General features: G+C 46.2%; 1 protein-coding gene across 1 annotated transcript; it reads left to right on the forward strand.

The window, feature by feature from the left end:
* The first annotated feature begins 1,225 nt into the window (after positions 1-1,225).
* Positions 1,226-19,357, forward strand: LOC311307331 (uncharacterized protein). The gene is made up of 9 exons (XM_084436126.1): positions 1,226-1,381; positions 2,596-2,748; positions 5,959-6,064; positions 13,267-13,390; positions 13,514-16,153; positions 16,258-16,429; positions 17,961-18,123; positions 18,289-18,421; positions 18,742-19,357. The coding sequence occupies exons 1-9, from the start codon at positions 1,296-1,298 to the stop codon at positions 18,912-18,914; spliced, it is 3,750 nt and encodes a 1,249-aa protein (XP_084292252.1). The 5' UTR covers positions 1,226-1,295; the 3' UTR covers positions 18,915-19,357.
* The last annotated feature ends 781 nt before the right edge of the window (positions 19,358-20,138 follow it).

A 20,138-nucleotide genomic window follows, 5' to 3' on the forward strand; every position in this document is an offset into this window, starting at 1 on the left:
CAGTTGTAGTCCAACATCCCTTCCTGACTAGAAGCTGTCAGTGTCAAGCATGGATGTATTGTCAAGGGAGTCAGAGCAGGGAGGGAGGGAGGGAGGGGAAAGGGAGGCCCTGCGAGACGGAAACACAACCGCGTGACTTGGCTATCAGCGGGGGCGGGGTTGCTGGGTGTGCCGGTTTGATGACTTAACGCGGCTTCTACAGCCTGTGATTGGCCAAAGTAAAAAATGATTGACAGTTGACCCTCCCCCTCGAAAGTCTCCGGGCCTGCAGAGATACTCTTCTCTCCGGGCCTGCAGAGATACCCTTCTCTCTACAGGCGACATTTTCATGTCTTTCTTTACCCTGCATTTTATGCATCGATATTTTTCCAAGGTGCAGAAATTCCCCTTGAAAGCATGTGTCCTTCCAGCAAATGTCCTTCTGAGAACAGTCCACGTATTTCCCATACGAAGAAAACTCTTTAAATGTCAGAAACATCTTGTAGTCTAGTCGTGCATCAGATATGCGTATATTGGACATACAATTTATTGCTTTTCCAAGCTGACCCCATGAACATGAATACCAAGTTGGCTACATGGCGCAGTGAGAGTGATAGCATACTCCAGTATCGCCATTTGCTGCATACATCAGTGGTGGTGATCAAGTAGTGAGTACTAACCAACACTGTCTATCTTTTTATGGCCAAGCTTATGGAAACCCCATCCCCATAACCGTATCCACAGTCCCTGAACCTCAAGTGCAAAGCAAAATCAGACAATAATATAAACATCCTGAACCTCCCATATAGGTGAATTAAAATTTGGCACAGAAGGGCTACAAATACTCTTTATTTAACACAACATAATTACAGCTGAACAACTCTGCTTGTTAAATTAAAGGAACTTGGTGGTCCTATTTCTATCCCGTCAGTCCAAAGATTGAATAGGATTGGTCCGAATGGAGAGTTCTGCTAGGTCTGGGTTCAGCCAATGAGTGATATTTCTGGGCGGAAAGGGGCGGGCTCAATGCATTGGAGGGAACTTTAACCGTGTTGTTTAGCTAGACCCTTGGACCTAGTGGCTAGTTGTAAACAATAACAAATAAAAGGGCCGTGGACCAAATGCCATTATTTCGCAGGTGGAACGAAGCAAAACATCCATGAGTAAAACCAATAGAGCTACATGAAAGAAAGCGTTTACGACCCGGACGGGCGCGAGAACTTTGTTCCATTCGGGTGACTAGCTATCTGCTCCGTTAGCCAGCTAGGTTAGCTACATGGCGAACAAAGCTATCACCTAGCAAGCTCGTTATAATCATGCACCGAAAGAAGGGTAGCGTTAGGCCTAACGTTACAAGACTTGCAACACAATTGTGCAAAGCTGTGAGCGATGAGGAACCCAGGTATGTCCAGTTCCATTTTCATAAGTTAGCCTAACGTTAGCTAACCTAAGTTACCAGCTAACCTGCTGCAATGAGTCGAGTTTATTGCATCCATGCTCACATTTAACAGAATAAAAGCAGAATTTACATTAATACTCATATAAATCGACATATAGGTCTCCATGACTGTACATCGTTATTTATGACATAAACATATAAAACGTTATATATATAGAGAGAGAGAGAGCCAGGTTGCACACATACACATGCACCCATACATTTATGCATCCATACATTTATACTCATACACACACATTTACAAAATAATATGATCATACACCTACATAAAAACAATGCATAACACAAAAATGCCCTAAGACAACAAAACAAACAGAACAAACCCCCAAGACTGACTGTGCATCTTGTGTTTATTCAGTAGTGTTCTGTCCAGTCTGACAGGCTGGACAGAACTGCTCTCAGCCGGTTTGTTCTGCGCTGGACCACATGTAGGATTGTTTCTGCTCCTCCGCACTGTCGCAGCCTGTTTTAATGTTCTGCTCTTGTCTGTGGGAACAAATCAGTGAGTGGATGAATGGTAGTGCGAGTCATCTCTTTGAGCACTTGAAAGGCTGCCTGTTCCCCCCTGCTCTAAAGAGGTGGGGGTTCAGTAGTGGGGTGCAGCTTTTGGAGATGATCCGGAGGGCCTTTTATTGCCCCCTCCAGCAGTGCAGCCTGGCTCTTATGGCTCCCCAACAGTAGGACATACTCTCTCTAGACACGGCCTGACCACCACAGCGGTGTAGGTGGTGACAAGGTCCTCGCAGGGTGGGCCGTGTCTGGCTAGAACAGTCAGGAAGTGGAGCAGTTTAGAATCTTTCCTACCACCAATGTGAGTGGGTTAACCCTAACCCCCTCTGAGGTCAGAGTAGCCATGTAGATGACACATCACTGCTGATCTGGCCATCATCAGCCTACACGACTGATTACTGTACTGCCATTCAGCTAGCTGAGTAAATTAGGCTAGCTAGATCCCCTACCACTAGCCCCACACTGAGACACGCAACGATACTTGACTTATGACTATATTAACAGGCCATAATGATATCCTTTGACTAGAAACATTTCACCCATTTTACATCAGCCAGTTAGCTCGTCACATGGCAAAGATGTCGTGCAGCATATAGACTTAATTTTCTAACAGAATTATAACCAATGCACTTCTTTCTCCTGGACAGAGCTGTGCAGGCCCTCCTGTCACAGGGAGCGAACCCCAACCTGGTGGGAAACAAGGGTGTTGCTGCCGTGCATCTAGCGGTGGGGAAAGAGTCTGAGAAAAGCTCCCGCTGCCTGAAGCTGCTTCTGCAACACGGAGCTGACCCCAACGCCAGGTAAACATGCTGAACACTAGACCCTAACGCCAGGTAAACACGATCACACTACACCCTAACGCCAGGTAAACATGATCACACTAGACCCTAACGCCAGGTAAACATGCTGATCACACTAGACCCTAACGCCAGGTAAACATGCTGATCACACTAGACCCTAACGCCAGGTAAACATGATCACACTAGACCCTAACGCCAGGTAAACATGCTGATCACACTAGACCCTAACGCCAGGTAAACATGCTGATCACACTAGACTCTAACGGCAGGTAAACATGATCACACTAGACCCTAACGCCAGGTAAACATGATCACACTAGACCCCAACGCCAGGTAAACATGCTGAACACTAGACCCTAACGCCAGGTAAACATGATCACACTAGACCCCAACGCCAGGTAAACATGCTGATCACACTAGACCCTAACACCAGGTAAACATGCTGATCACACTAGACCCTAACACCAGGTAAACACGATCACACTAGACCCTAACGCCAGGTAAACATCACACTAGACCCTAACACCAGGTAAACATCACACTAGACCCTAACGCCAGGTAAACATGATCACACTAGACCCTAACGCCAGGTAAACATGATCACACTAGACCCTAACGCCAGGTAAACATGATCACACTAGACCCTAACGCCAGGTAAACATGATCACACTAGACCCTAACGCCAGGTAAACATGCTGATCACACTAGACCCTAACGCCAGGTAAACATGCTGATCACACTAGACCCTAACGCCAGGTAAACATGATCACACTAGACCAGTGGTTCTTAACCTGGGTTCGATCGAACCCCAGGGGTTCGGTGAGTCAGTCTCAGGGGTTCGGCGGAGGTCAAGACACACACCCGACTCATATGATTCGTGATGACACGCCCCGCTTGGCCATCATTGGCTGCAGGTGATCACGCTACATCGCTTGGCCTATCTGTGCTGCAGGGAATTTGGTGCGCTCAGTAGTCGACTTGTGACTGTCGTGATGGTACGTCGTGTGATTGTGAAAGGAACAGACTTTGTTGCGAAAATGACATGAGAGTGGCACTTGCCAAGGTCTGAACTGGTCTCTGAAAGGCAACAGCAGAAGTCACACTGATTTGCAGTAAATATTCATTATTATGCTTTTGTTTTTGTGTGAAAATCATGTTTTGATGGTTTTGTTCTTTGAACACAGTGATGTTGATGCACGGTTCATTTTGTGCACCAGTAAAATATATACCTACAGTATGTTTTGAATTTGAAAATATCATATTTTATTTTTCCAATTAAGAAGGGTTCGGTGAATGCGCATATGGAACTGGTGGGGTTCAGTACCTCCAACAAGGTTAAGAACCACTGCACTAGACCCTTAGCCAGGTAAACATGATCACACTAGACCCTAACGCCAGGTAAACATGATCACACTAGACCCCAACGCCAGGTAAACATGCTGATCACACTAGACCCCAACGCCAGGTAAACATGCTGAACACTAGACCCTAACACCAGGTAAACACGATCACACTAGACCCTAACGCCAGGTAAACATGATCACACTAGACCCTAACACCAGGTAAACATCACACTAGACCCTAACGCCAGGTAAACATGATCACACTAGACCCTAACGCCAGGTAAACATGATCACACTAGACCCTAACGCCAGGTAAACATGCTGAACACTAGACCCTAACGCCAGGTAAACATGATCACACTAGACCCCAACGCCAGGTAAACATGCTGATCACACTAGACCCCAACGCCAGGTAAACATGCTGAACACTAGACCCTAACACCAGGTAAACACGATCACACTAGACCCTAACGCCAGGTAAACATGATCACACTAGACCCTAACACCAGGTAAACATCACACTAGACCCTAACGCCAGGTAAACATGATCACACTAGACCCTAACGCCAGGTAAACATGATCACACTAGACCCTAACGCCAGGTAAACATGATCACACTAGACCCTAACGCCAGGTAAACATGATCACACTAGACCCTAACGCCAGGTAAACATGCTGATCACACTAGACCCTAACGCCAGGTAAACATGCTGATCACACTAGACCCTAACGCCAGGTAAACATGATCACACTAGACCAGTGGTTCTTAACCTGGGTTCGATCGAACCCCAGGGGTTCGGTGAGTCAGTCTCAGGGGTTCGGCGGAGGTCAAGACACACACCCGACTCATATGATTCGTGATGACACGCCCCGCTTGGCCATCATTGGCTGCAGGTGATCACGCCACATCGCTTGGCCTATCTGTGCTGCAGGGAATTTGGTGCGCTCAGTAGTCGACTTGTGACTGTCGTGATGGTACGTCGTGTGATTGTGAAAGGAACAGACTTTGTTGCGAAAATGACATGAGAGTGGCACTTGCCAAGGTCTGAACTGGTCTCTGAAAGGCAACAGCAGAAGTCACACTGATTTGCAGTAAATATTCATTATTATGCTTTTGTTTTTGTGTGAAAATCATGTTTTGATGGTTTTGTTCTTTGAACACAGTGATGTTGATGCACGGTTCATTTTGTGCACCAGTAAAATATATACCTACAGTATGTTTTGAATTTGAAAAAATCATATTTTATTTTTCCAATTAAGAAGGGTTCGGTGAATGCGCATATGGAACTGGTGGGGTTCAGTACCTCCAACAAGGTTAAGAACCACTGCACTAGACCCTTAGCCAGGTAAACATGATCACACTAGACCCTAACGCCAGGTAAACATGCTGATCACACTAAACCCTAACGCCAGGTAAACATGCTGATCACACTAAACCCTAACGCCAGGTAAACACGCTGATCACACTAGACCCTAACGCCAGGTAAACATGCTGATCACACTAGACCCTAACGCCAGGTAAACATGCTGATCACACTAGACCCTAACACCAGGTGAACATGATCACACTAGACCCTAACACCAGGTGAACATGATCACACTAGACCCTAACGCCAGGTAAACATGATCACACTAGACCCTAACGCCAGGTAAACATGATCACACTAGACCCTAACGCCAGGTAAACATGCTGATCACACTAATCTCATCCAATATAGTTTCACTTTTATTATAGTTATTTATCGTCATCTTTACAGCTACAAAACAGCTTGTTATACTGTAGGTTACTATACATCATAGTTGAGAGGTAACACGTGTAACAAATACACAGTGTGTGTGAGCTTTGTTGGCTGGTTGTCTTTCTCAGATCCACAGAGGGATTGACTGCCCTGCATGTTGCTGCATTGTGGGGCTGCTACCAGAACCTTAAACTGCTCTTGAAGAATGGAGGAAACCCTAACCTTAAAGACCAGGTGAGAGAGAAACCCTAACCTTAAAGACCAGGTGAGAGAGAAACCCTAACCTTAAAGACCAGGTGAGAGAGAAACCCTAACCTTAAAGACCAGGTGAGAGAGAAACCCTAACCTTAAAGACCAGGTGAGAGAGAAACCCTAACCTTAAAGACCAGGTGAGAGAGAAACCCTAACCTTAAAGACCAGGTGAGAGAGAAACCCTAACCTTAAAGACCAGGTGAGAGAGAAACCTTAAAGACCAGGTGAGAGAGGCTCCCTAACCTTAAAGACCAGGTGAGAGAGAAACCCTAACCTTAAAGACCAGGTGAGAGAGGCTCTCTAACCTTAAAGACCAGGTGAGAGAGGCTCTCTAACCTTAAAGACCAGCTGAGAGAGAAACCCTAACCTTAAAGACCAGGTGAGAGAGGCTCTCTAACCTTAAAGACCAGGTGAGAGAGGCTCCCTAACCTTAAAGACCAGGTGAGAGAGAAACCTTAAAGACCAGGGGCCTCATTTATAAACGTTGCGTAAGTACAAAAGCGTGCGTAACCCATGCTGAGCAACTTTCTACGCAACTTTCGGTATTTATAAAAAACGAGCTGAGTGATAAGTTGGCGGAAGGTGTGCGTAACTCTACGCACACTTCGACCCTCCTTTAACTACGATAAGCACGTTTCTGGAGAAAGGGGAAAACGCGACTCCGATGGCAGAGAGATGAAACTCGGGAAAGACTGCGAAACACATGACATATTGAATAATAAATACATCGGTCGCTGCAAGAAACCCTCCAATGTGTCACACAGTTTAAACTGAATCAATCGCCACCGTAGCCTAATCACGAAATAATGTCGGCATTACTTTGGATGTGTCTGTGAATTGACCCATTTGTGTCATAATATAATGTTATGTTGTAGGCCTATTCATTTCTAGGCTATCCCGAGAAGCATCACGGGCAGTAGCCTATGAATAAAAGCCACATATTACGTTGATAACACAACACGACACGAGCCTATAGGCTTATCATAGCAATGATTCCGTATGTCGATAGCCTACAACTATAAGGCCTATACCGCACCAAACAAATGTTGCATTCGGCGTTGAAGAATATTTATTCAGTGAATCATTTATTTAGTTAATTATTCGTATGTTTAATTATCCACCTATTCATTCGTTAATGTATTTATGTATTTATAGCCTATATTTGATTAGGCTTTTATGTAAACCCGAATGACCACTGAGGCAAGCCGCAACAATGATGTTGAGCGGTGAATGGAAATGTCCTACTTGAGGCAACTGTAGGCTACATTAGGCTATATTGTACATCATCATATATCCTCATATTGTCGTATGATTGTCATCTAGCAGGCATACGAGGAATGTGGGCCTAAAAACGCATGTCATCCCAATGCTCACATGCCGCTTTGGTAGAATTAGCTGTGCGCAAAACAGCGCATGGAGGTGATGCGTCTCCAAGTTGTAAGAACACAAGGGAGCAAGTTAGATTATTAATTTGCCGAATCGTCATGTGTGTAGCAATAATTACCCTTTATAGAATCACATGAAACTCATCCATGGACCCCATATATTTACAAGACCTCGATACAGGCACTGATATAGCCTAGCTGGATTATAGTAGGCCATGACGCACGGGGCCTTGGATATGCCGGGACTTGGCACAGATGTTCTAATATGTGCTTGGCTATCCCGCAACATCCATTAGAACACGTAGCTTCTATATGCCTACAGAATGTTTTGAGAAAGTATGTGAAATGCATGATATCCCGGAAAATACACAAATTGGCTGCTGCAAAGAACCCTCAGATCTGTCGTACAGTTAAATTGGGGATACTTGCCTTAAGTAGTCACTATAGGCCTACATGTTTGCATTGTTATGGATGTCATTGTAAATGGACCCGTTTATACGTTGATAAATTAGGCATTTTATTCATGGGCCACCCTGTGAGGCATTAGATTACGTGCAATGTAGATCCAAACCCCATTACCCATGCAACAACACTATAGGCTTATAATGATGATCAGTTTGGATATAAGCAGCCACCTAATAAGGCCTACTGCACTAAAGGAATGCCAATATAGCCTGCATGATAGATAATTCATTATCTAACAGAACACTCAGGCCTAACAGGTACTCTTATCAGTCGTGCACATGTGAAATCATCGTTCCGAAAAGATACTTTTGCGGCGTCTCTACCTCGTTGACCAATACCTCCACCTCGCATCGGTAAAATGTATCTTTCTCTTTCTGCCTTTTGCACTCGGCTCCATTGTCGTTGCATATGTATAGGCGTATCACTGACCATTTATAGGCAATTGTGGGCGTTAATTGGGGTGTGATCAGAACGCGCGTTCACGTGCGCCAAGTTAAGTGTTGATTGTGATTTATAAAGGGCAGCCGGAGTAGGCGTGCCTGAGTGAACATGGGTTGTGATACGCAGCGTTTTATAAATCGGAGATTTTTTGTGCGTATATTTTAGTAATCACTTAGCTAAGCTAACTTAGTTACGTGGATTCTACGCAATGTTTATAAATGAGGCCCCTGGTCTTTAAGGTTAGGGAGCCTCTCTCACCTGGGGCCTCATTTATAAACATTGCGTAGAATCCACGTAACTAAGTTAGCTTAGCTAAGTGATTACTAAAATATACGCACAAAAAATCTCCGATTTATAAAACGCTGCGTATCACAACCCGTGTTCACTCAGGCACGCCTACGCCAGCTGCCCTTTATAAATCACAATCAACACTTAACTTGGCGCACGTGAACGCGCGTTCTGATCACACCCCAATTAACGCCCACAATTGCCTATAAATGGTCAGTGATACGCCTATACATATGCAACGACAATGGAGCCGAGTGCAAAAGGCAGAAAGAGAAAGATACATTTTACCGATGCGAGGTGGAGGTATTGGTCAACGAGGTAGAGACGCCGCAAAAGTATCTTTTCGGAACAATGATTTCACATGTGCACGACTGATAAGAGCACCTGTTAGGCCTGAGTGGTCTGTTAGATAATGAATTATCTATCATGCAGGCTATATTGGCATTCGTTTAGTGCGGTAGGCCTTATTAGGTGGCTGCTTATATCCAAACTGATAATCATTATAAGCCTATAGTGTTGTTGCATGGGTAATGGGGTTTGGATCTATATTGCACGTAATCTAATGCTTCACAGGGTGGCCCATGAATAAAATGCCTAACTTATCAACGTATAAACGGGTCAATTTACAATGACATCCATAACAATGCAAACATGTAGGCATATAGTGACTACTTAAGGCAAGTATCCCCAATTTAACTGTACGACAGATCTGAGGGTTCTTTGCAGCATCCAATTTGTGTATTTTCCGGGATATCATGCATTTCACATTCTTTCTCAAAACATTCTGTAGGCATTATAGAAGCTGCGTGTTCTAATGGATGTTGCGGGATAGCCAAGCACATATTAGAACATCTGTGCCAAGTCCCGGCATATCCAAGGCCCCGTGCGTCATGGCCTACTATAATCCAGCTATATCAGTGCCTGTATCGAGGTCTTGTAAATATATGGGGTCCATGGATGAGTTTCATGTGATTCTATAAAGGGTAATTATTGCTACAACCATGACGATTCGGCAAATTAATAATCTAACTTGCTCCCTTGTGTTCTTACAACTTGGAGACGCATCACCATGCGCTGTTTTGCGCACAGCTAATTCTACCAAAGCGGCATGTGAGCATTGGGATGACATGCGTTTTTAGGCCCACATTCCTCGTATGCCTGCTACATGACAATCATAAGACAATATGAGGATATATGATGATGTACAATATAGCCTAATGTAGCCTACAGTTGCCTCAAGTAGGACATTTCCATTCACCGCTCAACATCATTGTAATTGCGGCTTGCCTCAGTGGTCATTCGGGTTTACATAAAAGCCTAATAAAATATAGGCTATAAATACAATATAAATACATTAACGAATGAATAGGTGGATGATTAAACATACGAATAATTAACAAAATAAATGATTAACTGAATAAATATACTTCAACGCCGAATGCAACATTTGTTTGGTGCGGTATAGGCCTTATAGTTGTAGACCATCGACATACGGAATCATTACTATGATAAGCCTATAGGCTCGTGTCGTGTTGTGTTATCAACGTAATATTTGGCTTTTATTCATAGGCTACTGCCCGTGATGCTTCACGGAATAGCCTATAAATGAATAGGCCTACAACATAACATTATATTATGACACAAATGGGTCAATTCACAGACACATCCAAAGCAATGCCGACATTATTTCGTGATTAGGCTACGGTGGCGATTGATTCCGTTTAAACTGTGTGACACATTGGAGGGTTTCTTGCAGCGACCGATGTATTTATTATTCAATATGTCATGTGTTTCGCAGACTTTCCCGAGTTTCATCTCTCTGCCATCGGAGTCGCGTTTTCCCCTTTCTCCAGAAACGTGCTTATCGTAGTTAAAGGAGGGTCGAAGTGTGCGTAGAGTTACGCACACCTTCCGCCAACTTATCGCTCAGCTCGTTTTTTATAAATACCGAAAGTTGCGTAGAAAGTTGCTCAGCATGGGTTACGCACGCTTTTGTACTTACGCAACGTTTATAAATGAGGCCCCAGGTGAGAGAGGCTCTCTAACCTTAAAGACCAGGGGCCTCATTTATAAACATTGCGTAGAATCCACGTAACTAAGTTAGCTTAGCTAAGTGATTACTAAAATATACGCACAAAAAATCTCCGATTTATAAAACGCTGCGTATCACAACCCATGTTCACTCAGGCACGCCTACGCCAGCTGCCCTTTATAAATCACAATCAACACTTAACTTGGCGCACGTGAACGCGCGTTCTGATCACACCCCAATTAACGCCCACAATTGCCTATAAATGGTCAGTGATACGCCTATACATATGCAACGACAATGGAGCCGAGTGCAAAAGGCAGAAAGAGAAAGATACATTTTACCGATGCGAAGTGGAGGTATTGGTCAACGAGGTAGAGACGCCGCAAAAGTATCTTTTCGGAACGATGATTTCACATGTGCACGACTGATAAGGGCACCTGTTAGGCCTGAGTGGTCTGTTAGATAATGAATTATCTATCATGCAGGCTATATTGGCATTCGTTTAGTGCGGTAGGCCTTATATAGGTGGCTGCTTATATCCAAACTGATAATCATTATAAGCCTATAGTGTTGTTGCATGGGTAATGGGGTTTGGATCTATATTGCACGTAATCTAATGCTTCACAGTGTGGCCCATGAATAAAATGCCTAACTTATCAACGTATAAACGGGTCAATTTACAATGACATCCATAACAATGCAAACATGTAGGCCTATAGTGACTACTTAAGGCAATATCCCCAATTTAACTGTACGACAGATCTGAGGGTTCTTTGCAGCAGCCAATTTGTGTATTTTCCGGGATATCATGCATTTCACATACTTTCTCAAAACATTCTGTAGGCATATAGAAGCTGCGTGTTCTAATGGATGTTGCGGGATAGCCAAGCACATATTAGAACATCTGTGCCAAGTACCGGCATATCCAAGGCCCCGTGCGTCATGGCCTACTATAATCCAGCTATATCAGTGCCTGTATCGAGGTCTTGTAAATATATGGGGTCCATGGATGAGTTTCATGTGATTCTATAAAGCGTAATTATAGCTACACACATGACGATTCGTCATTCAAATTAATAATCTAACTTGCTCCCTTGTGTTCTTACAACTTGGAGACGCATCACTTATGCGCTGTTTTGCGCACAGCTAATTCTACCAAAGCGGCATGTGAGCATTGGGATGACATGCGTTTTTAGGCCCACATTCCTCGTATGCCTGCTACATGACAATCATAAGACAATTTGAGGATATATGATGATGTACAATATAACCTAATGTAGCCTACAGTTGCCTCAAGTAGGACATTTCCATTCACCGCTCAACATCATTGTAATTGCGGCTTGCCTCAGTGGTCATTCGGGTTTACATAAAAGCCTAATCAAATATAGGCTATAAATACATAAATACATTAACGAATGAATAGGTGGATAATTAAACATACGAATAATTAACTAAATACATGATTAACTGAATAAATATACTTCAACGCCGAATGCAACATTTGTTTGGTGCGGTATAGGCCTTATAGTTGTAGGCTAACGACATACGGAATCATTACTATGATAAGCTATAGGCTCGTGTCGTGTTGTGTTATCAACGTAATGTGGCTTTTATTCATAGGCTACTGCCCGTGATGCTTCTCGGGATAGCCTATAAATGAATAGGCCTACAACATAACATTATATTATGACACAAATGGGTAAATTCACAGACACATCCAAAGCAATGCCGACATTATTTCGTGATTAGGCTACGGTGGCGATTGATTCCGTTTAAACTGTGTGACACATTGGAGGGTTTCTTGCAGCGACCGATGTATTTATTATTCAATATGTCATGTGTTTCGCAGACTTTCCCGAGTTTCATCTCTCTGCCATCGGAGTCGCGTTTTCCCCTTTCTCCAGAAACGTGCTTATCGTAGTTAAAGGAGGGTCGAAGTGTGCGTAGAGTTACGCACACCTTCCGCCAACTTATCGCTCAGCTTGTTTTTTATAAATACCGAAAGTTGCGTAGAAAGTTGCTCAGCATGGGTTACGCACGCTTTTGTACTTACGCAACGTTTATAAATGAGGCCCCGGTGAGAGAGGGTGCCTTCCAGATGGTTGAAGCACCGGTTTGGGCTTTTCAAGCTGAATAGTGACGCCCGCGCTGCACCAGGAGCAGGAGTAGTTAAATGTCTCATCATAACGTACATCTTTCTACACAAAATAATTAGCCAACATGTACAATGCAGATGAGTCATGATGAACAGTGTCTCATCTGTGTTAACCAATGATTCTATCTGGAACATGGTAAATATTAAATGGACTGCCCTTATATAGCACCTTTACCCAAAGCGCTTTACAATGAAGGCATCGCATTCACCCATTCACACAAAAATTCACACACCAATGGCGGCAGCTGCCATGCAAGTCACTAGCCTGGGAGAAATTTGGGGTTCAGTGTCTTGCCCAAGGACAAGTACCTCCTGAGCTATACAGCCGCCCCAAGACATGAACAGTTTCTTAATGTAATACAACATATTGAAATGTTAAGCAGCTTGGCTTGATTATGTTTCTCATGGTTTCCTGCAGGATGGAAACAGACCTGGTGATCTAGCGCAGCAGCAGGACAACCGCAAATGTGCCCTGATCCTCCAGGACCACCAGTCCAGCCCCTTAGACACCCAGGAGGACGACATGCCACAGTTCCAGTACTGTAAGAGGCCTAATATATCTTAACATTAACACTATTTGGACTAACTCAGTGCTCTGTCTTGCTTTATGTTAATCACCAACATGTAGATTTTGTATTTGTCTATTTTCATTTCCTTATGAACAGCTGTTTATAATGATCAAGCGGACACATCCAGCTACGCGGAGTCGGAGGACTGTAGTGTGAGCTCGGTCCTGTCCTTGTTGAGTGACTTTGGGGAGGGCCCGCTGAGTAGCACGCGGCGCTCATCACTCCTTGACGCGTCTGCTACAAGCAACAGGCTGAGCTGGAGGGGAGGAGCCCATTACAGGCCATCGGACACAAACCCTAATCTGCGCCACAGTCAGACCTGGGGCATAGACTCAGACTGTGTATTGTCTAGTACACGCATGTCTGTGGCTGGCTCTGGGGCTCCACTGCCCAGACTATCGGAGGACTTTGGAGAGGGCCCAGCAAAGAGCACAAGTCGCTCATCATTTCTTGACGCGTCTGCTACAAGCAACAGGCTGAGCTGGAGGAGAGGAGCCCATTACAGGCCCTCAGATTACGACATGAACTCGGACTGGGGAGCCGAGGCTCCATCTGTATTGTCTAGTACGCGCATGTCTGCTGCTGTCTCTAAGGCCCCACTGCCCATACTACAGGAGGACACACCGCTCACTGACTGCAGTGAAATACCACGTCAGGATGTGGATCCCCTTAGGACTGGAAATATATTCTGCCCCTCGCCCCCGGAAGCCCTCCCTTCATGTCCCTCGCGACATGCCAGCCGTAAGAGCGTGAGCTTCAAAGACGTTGACGAGTACTTCCCTGTTTTCAGCCCGGAGCACCCCGCCACTCAGACCAGCCCGTGGTCCGAACACTACACCCTGGACCTCTCCCAGTACTCCGGCTTCCTGGATTCTGAGCGCATGGCCACCGTTCTACACCGCCAGGGGATCGATGTCACGTCCCCGGATCACGTCTTTGTCTTCTCCAGGGATGCAGATGAGTGCACCGAGGACGACATGGAGAAAACTGTTATAGGACACTTACCCCTGCTGGAAGACGATGAGAAGGAAACAGCTGATGAAATCATCCAGGAGGTGAAAGCCCCTGAACGAGCATCTGGCAGCAGCAGCGGAACTAGTCAGTACAGCAGCTGTGAGAGCGACCTGGACCATTATATCAGTGCCCTGGAAGCCTCTTTGCGCCCCAGACAAGTCTCAAAAGGGGATCAAGCTGACAAGGAGCCCCACAATCCTATGGACTCTAATGCTGCTGCCACCAATACTGATGGATTTACTCAGGGTATTCCACCTGGTTCAACGGAAACTCAAAAATACTCTATATTGTCACAAGAGGCTACAGTGGTGGAAGAACTCCCAGCCATGCTAGATAATCTAATATTATCTGATAGAAAATGCTCTCCAGGAGCTTCAGGAGGCGGGGTGGAAGAGGTGGCAGCACATCCAGCCGCAGCGCTGGAGGAGGAGTGTGAGCGCGTGTTCACCCCCAGCCCCTTCGTCACAGGAAGGACTCGTTCTCGGCTGAGCCGCTGCTCCGTGAGGGCCGGCGGGTCCCGGGAGGGCTCTCTGTCTGCCTCGGCGCTGTTCGAGCAGACCCTGCCCACGCCGACCAGGACGCAGCGCCGCGACGCCAAGTCCCACAGCAGCGACGACGTCTTCTACAACACGCCGGGCCGCTGTAGTTCTACGGCCTTCTCTGGGAGCCCCTCCCATGAGGTCTGGGATACGCAGCCCAGCGCCTTCACAGTTGGGTCATGTGTGAGTGCGAGCCAAGCAGACACTCTTATCCTCCCTCACAGTGGCACCCTCAGGGCCGGCTCCGATGCTCATGCCAGTCAAGCAGACACCCTCATCATCTCTAGAGGTACGGCAGACCCGGTTATCATACCTCAAACTTTGCCTGACACCGTTATTCTTGAGAGAAGTGAAGAAGACACAACCTCTACAGACTCCTTTGAAAATCGTCCGGTAGACCGTTGGCCAGCTCATCTTCTAAAAGAAACAAGGGAAGCTTGTGAGTTTTTTACTGATGACCTGTCCAGCTCGTGTGACGCAGTGGCCACGGAAGGCATAAAAAGTACTGTTGAAGCAGAGCCAGGTGGTGGCCTTCAGAGAACAGAAGGATGGCGGGCCGCCAAAGATCTAGTTTCTCTGCCTGAGTCGTCGTCATCTCTGTCCGCCTCCCAGAGCTCCTCGTCCAGCAGCTCCAGCTACTTCTCCCCGAAGAGGTCGAGGGACGACCCTCCCTCCACCCCGGGCACCGGATGCACCCCGCGCTACAGCATGAGTCGACTATCCGCCCTCCACCGGCCCCGGAGCCTGGCCAACCTCTCCTACACCCCCGGCGGTCGCCCTCTCATCCCGGACCTGGAGGAGCCAGTAGAGTACCTCTACACTGACACGGAGCGGGGCCACGAGCTGATCGAGACCCACGTCCCGCCCACCACCAACACCTCGCTGAGCTCCAGCACCAGCAGCAGCGAGGACACCGTGCTGTACGACTGGCGCGTCATGCCGGGAGGTCCGGCCAGGGGGAAGGAGAACCGGCAGCCTGCGGAGGAGGAGGAGAAGGAGGAGGAGGAGCGGTGGCCAGAGACCAGGGGCCTGACGGACCGGGAGCTGAGGCACAGGCTGCTGGAGCTGGGCGAAAGTCCGGGTCCGATCAGCAGCAGAACCCGGCCGGTGTACATGCAGAGGCTGAGGCGCTTGATGCTGGAACCCAGCTCGCAGCCTCTGGAACCGGGCCAGCCCCAAACAGGTATGCCGCGCGCCGTCATTGCATGACATGTCTTTCTTAAGTCATACAACACTAGTCAGCGCCAATGAATTACTCTTTATGGGGATGTTATTTTCTGTCTGTAGTAACGTCGGGCCACAGCCCAGAGCTGAGCCGGGCCTTGCAGACGTTCGAGTTCCCCGACTGCCACGCTGCTGAGCTGGAGCTGTGCCAGCAGTTTGACCAGCCAGATCAGAACAGGAAGTGGAGGGAGGGCGTCATCAAGTCCAGCTTTAACTACCTGCTGCTGGACCCCAGGTAGGGTTGCTAACATATGGACGAATTAAAGGAAAAGGCCAACATACCACCGGTTGGCCACCGGGAGCCCCAGAACAGCTTCAGTGTGTCTCTGCTTAGATTCTACTGAGTCTCTGGAACGGACACGCCGTTCTTAAAAGGCATTCCCTCATTTTGTGTATTGATAATGGAGCTATTGGTGGTGGAGAGCGCAGTCTAACACGTCAGTCCGAAATCTCCCACAGGTGTTCAGTTGGGTTGAGATCTGGTGACTGCGTAGGCCATAGCACTTTCATACTCATCAAACCATTCAGTGACCCCTCGCGTCCTGTAGATGGGGCCACTGTCATCCTGGAAGAGACCATTCCCATCATAGAAATTCCTCATAGGGTAAAGATGATCACGCAGAATAACTCTGTATTGATTTGCAGTGACCCTTCCCTGGAAGGGGACAAGTGGACCCAAACCATGCCCGGAAAATACCCCCGACAGCATAACCGAGCCACCTGACCCCCCCCCCCACTATAGGGGTCAAGCATTCATGCCTGTACTATTCTCTTGGTGTACGCCCCCACATGCACTCGCCTACTTGTCGAGAATATGGTGAAGGATGGCTCATCTGACCATATCATTTATTTCCACAATTCTGGAGACAAGTGCCTATGGTTTTTGCACCACTGAACTCTCAAACGTGCATTCGTCTTTGTAATGAGGGGTTTATGCATTGCAACTCAACCACAATATCTCTGCAGTTGTCGACAGACTGTTCTTGTTGACACATTCTGATCACGACCTGCGTTGACCTTGTCAGTCACTGAGGAGGAGTTTCTGTTCTGTTTTTCTCATTAATGCACGAGCATCACGGTCAGCAAATGTACGCTTTCAACCACAGTTTCCTGTTAACTGATGTGTTTCCCATAGAGCTGAATGCAGATGTCACTTTAGTCACTGTTCTTATTAAAACACAAGCCAGTTGAGCAGAGCAACCCATCAGTGACCAATAATGAAACCTCTTTCAAAGTGACTTAGATCTGTCCCTCTTGCCATCTTGATCCAAAACTGAGGTCAACTGGGCCTAGTCCGCATTTTTATGCATGCCACAGAGATGAGTTATTTTATTTAGTTTAGTTTTTAAACTTTTGAGCAGAATCCATTTAGCTGTGAATGCTAAATCAGGCGTATATATCACATTAAGTTTGTCAATGATTATGAAATAGGCCTACATTTTGACCCATGTGTTTATGGAAAGTCAAATACTATAGATAAATCCAAGACATAATCTATCTTTGGTCATTTTTCCCCCTCATATCTCCTCTCCCACCTACAGAGTAACTAAGAACCTGCCCTATCACATTTCCTCTCCCACCTACAGAGTAACGAAGAACCTGCCCTATCACATTTCCTCTCCCACCTACAGAGTAACGAAGAACCTGCCCTATCACATGTCCTCTTCCACCTACAGAGTAACGAGGAACCTGCCCTATCACATTTCCTCTCCCACCTACAGAGTAACTAAGAACCTGCCCTATCACATTTCCTCTCCCACCTACAGAGTAACTAAGAACCTGCCGTATCGCAGTCGGTCCATGACTCCCCAGGAGTGCTTCCACACCTTCTGCAGCTCCATATTCTACGTTGGGAAGGGCAAGCGCTCACGACCCTACAGCCACCTCTACGAGGCCCTGGAGTACTACAGAGGGGACAAGACCTCCAGGGTACGACTAATCACCTTTTAAGTCGGGGAAAGATTGTCTTCACTCTTCCATGCAGCAGTGCTCAATCTCTCTCTCTCTCTCTCGCTCCCTCTTTCTCTCTCTCTCTCTCACTCTCTCTCTCTCTCTCTCACTCTCTCTCTCTCCCTCTCTCTCTCTCTCTCTCAGAAACTGTGCTCTAAGGTGCAGCACATCCTGGAGGTGTGGAGGGCAGGGCAGGGGGTCGTCTCCCTCCACTGCTTCCAGAATGTCATCCCCGTGGAGGCGTACACGCGAGAGGCCTGCATGGTGGACGCCATCGGTGAGCGGGCTCCCTCCCACAGCTGGTCTTGTTTTGGCTGCCCTTCCTTTTGCTCTAGGAAAGAGCTTCTCAGCTCCGATTGTCTTCTCTATTGAATGTATTTGTTTTCTTGAGACTCTGTTGTCTTCCATGAGTGTCTGATCAGTGAGTTCAGATGTGCTGAGCCCAGTGGGTTCAGATGTGCTGAGCCCATGTCAACCCTAACCTAACCCCTAACCCCAAGTCATACTGTATGACTTTGCTTGGAACACTTGCACCTCACTGTCTCATTAGAGACACTCAGCAGATCCTGAATCTGTCCTTTCTTCATGACTGCGCAGGGCTGAAGATGCTGACCAATCAGAAGCGAGGGGACTACTATGGGGTGGTGTGCACCTGGCCGGTGAAGAGGAGGAGGGAGCTGGGCGTTCACCTGCTCTACCGGGCCATGCAGATCTTCCTGGCCGAGGGCGAGAGGCAGCTGAGGCCCGCAGACATCCGTGCAGGACAGTGACCCCAGGAGGTCGCAGCGGGAACTGCAGATATGCTGCTGACTGAGGGAGACGCCACAGGTTCTTCTGGGAGGATAATGGTTGTTATGACTGGTTATAATAATGGCTGTTATGATCATGGTTTTAATTGTTATCATATGTCTTATTATTAGCTATCCCAAACTGGGACTCTTTTTTTCACAGGCAGCTACAGTAGATCAAGTACAGTGCTTTAGGCTCTAGAAATGCACCTAACAAAAAATGTATAGATGACATGACAATTGGTTGTACATCACAATTGTAAGTAAAACAAATCTCATAATGAAGCAAATCTGACGTGACTGTGATGTGACTGTTGTAGCAAATGTTTGAACATGTTGATCTTAAAACAAAGAAAACACTTATAGAGAAATAATGTGAGTTAAAGTATGTATTTTCCCCCCACTTTGTCTAGTCTGATCAATTCAACTCATGGCAATTTATTTGTGTTTGTGTAGCATTAGTCATGTATTCATGCTCTATTTTGTAAGAATTTTTTCTTTTAAAAATTTGAATGAATTGATGTAATTAATTGTGTCTGTTGTTCTTCTACAATTATGAAGTATTTTTGCACTTTTGAAGAGCAACTGAATGTCTTATAGCCAAAAACTGGCACAGTTTCTTCACGGGCAACTACAGTAGATCAAGTCTTGTTAAACAGTTTCAGCTTATTTCTGTGAATGGACATGAGTGACATTCTTTGTGGCATGTGTTTATAGTCTACATAGTTACTTTTGATATATCATAATTTGTTTTATTGCCATGCAATTTTTCAGCATACTAGGAATTTGCTTTCAGTTGTGGTGCATAACATGGAGACAGTATTGGACAGGGTGCAGGACGAGACAGGACAGCGCAAAGATAGGACACCGTGCAAAGAGCTAGTATAAAATGCTAGTGCAAAAAATGATAAGCTAAGAAAAAAACACAAAGGTAGTGTGGTCAGTGTACTATACAGTGAGTGCAGAGTGTATGTTTGTATGTAACGGGTTTGTGAGTGTGTGTGTATGGTTTGTGTGGAGTGATATGGGAGTGTGTGTATATGGTGTGTGTGGAGTGATGTGTGTGTATATATGGTGTGTGTGGAGTGATATGAGAGAGTGTGTGGAGTGATATGAGTGTGTGTATATGGTGTGTATGGAGTGATATGAGTGAGTGTTTATGGTGTGTGCGGAGTGATAAGAGAGTGTGTTTATAGTGTGTGGAGT

This window comes from Borostomias antarcticus, assembly GCF_949987555.1.
Source record: "Borostomias antarcticus genome assembly, chromosome: 3".
Classification (NCBI taxonomy): Eukaryota; Metazoa; Chordata; class Actinopteri; order Stomiiformes; family Stomiidae; genus Borostomias; species Borostomias antarcticus.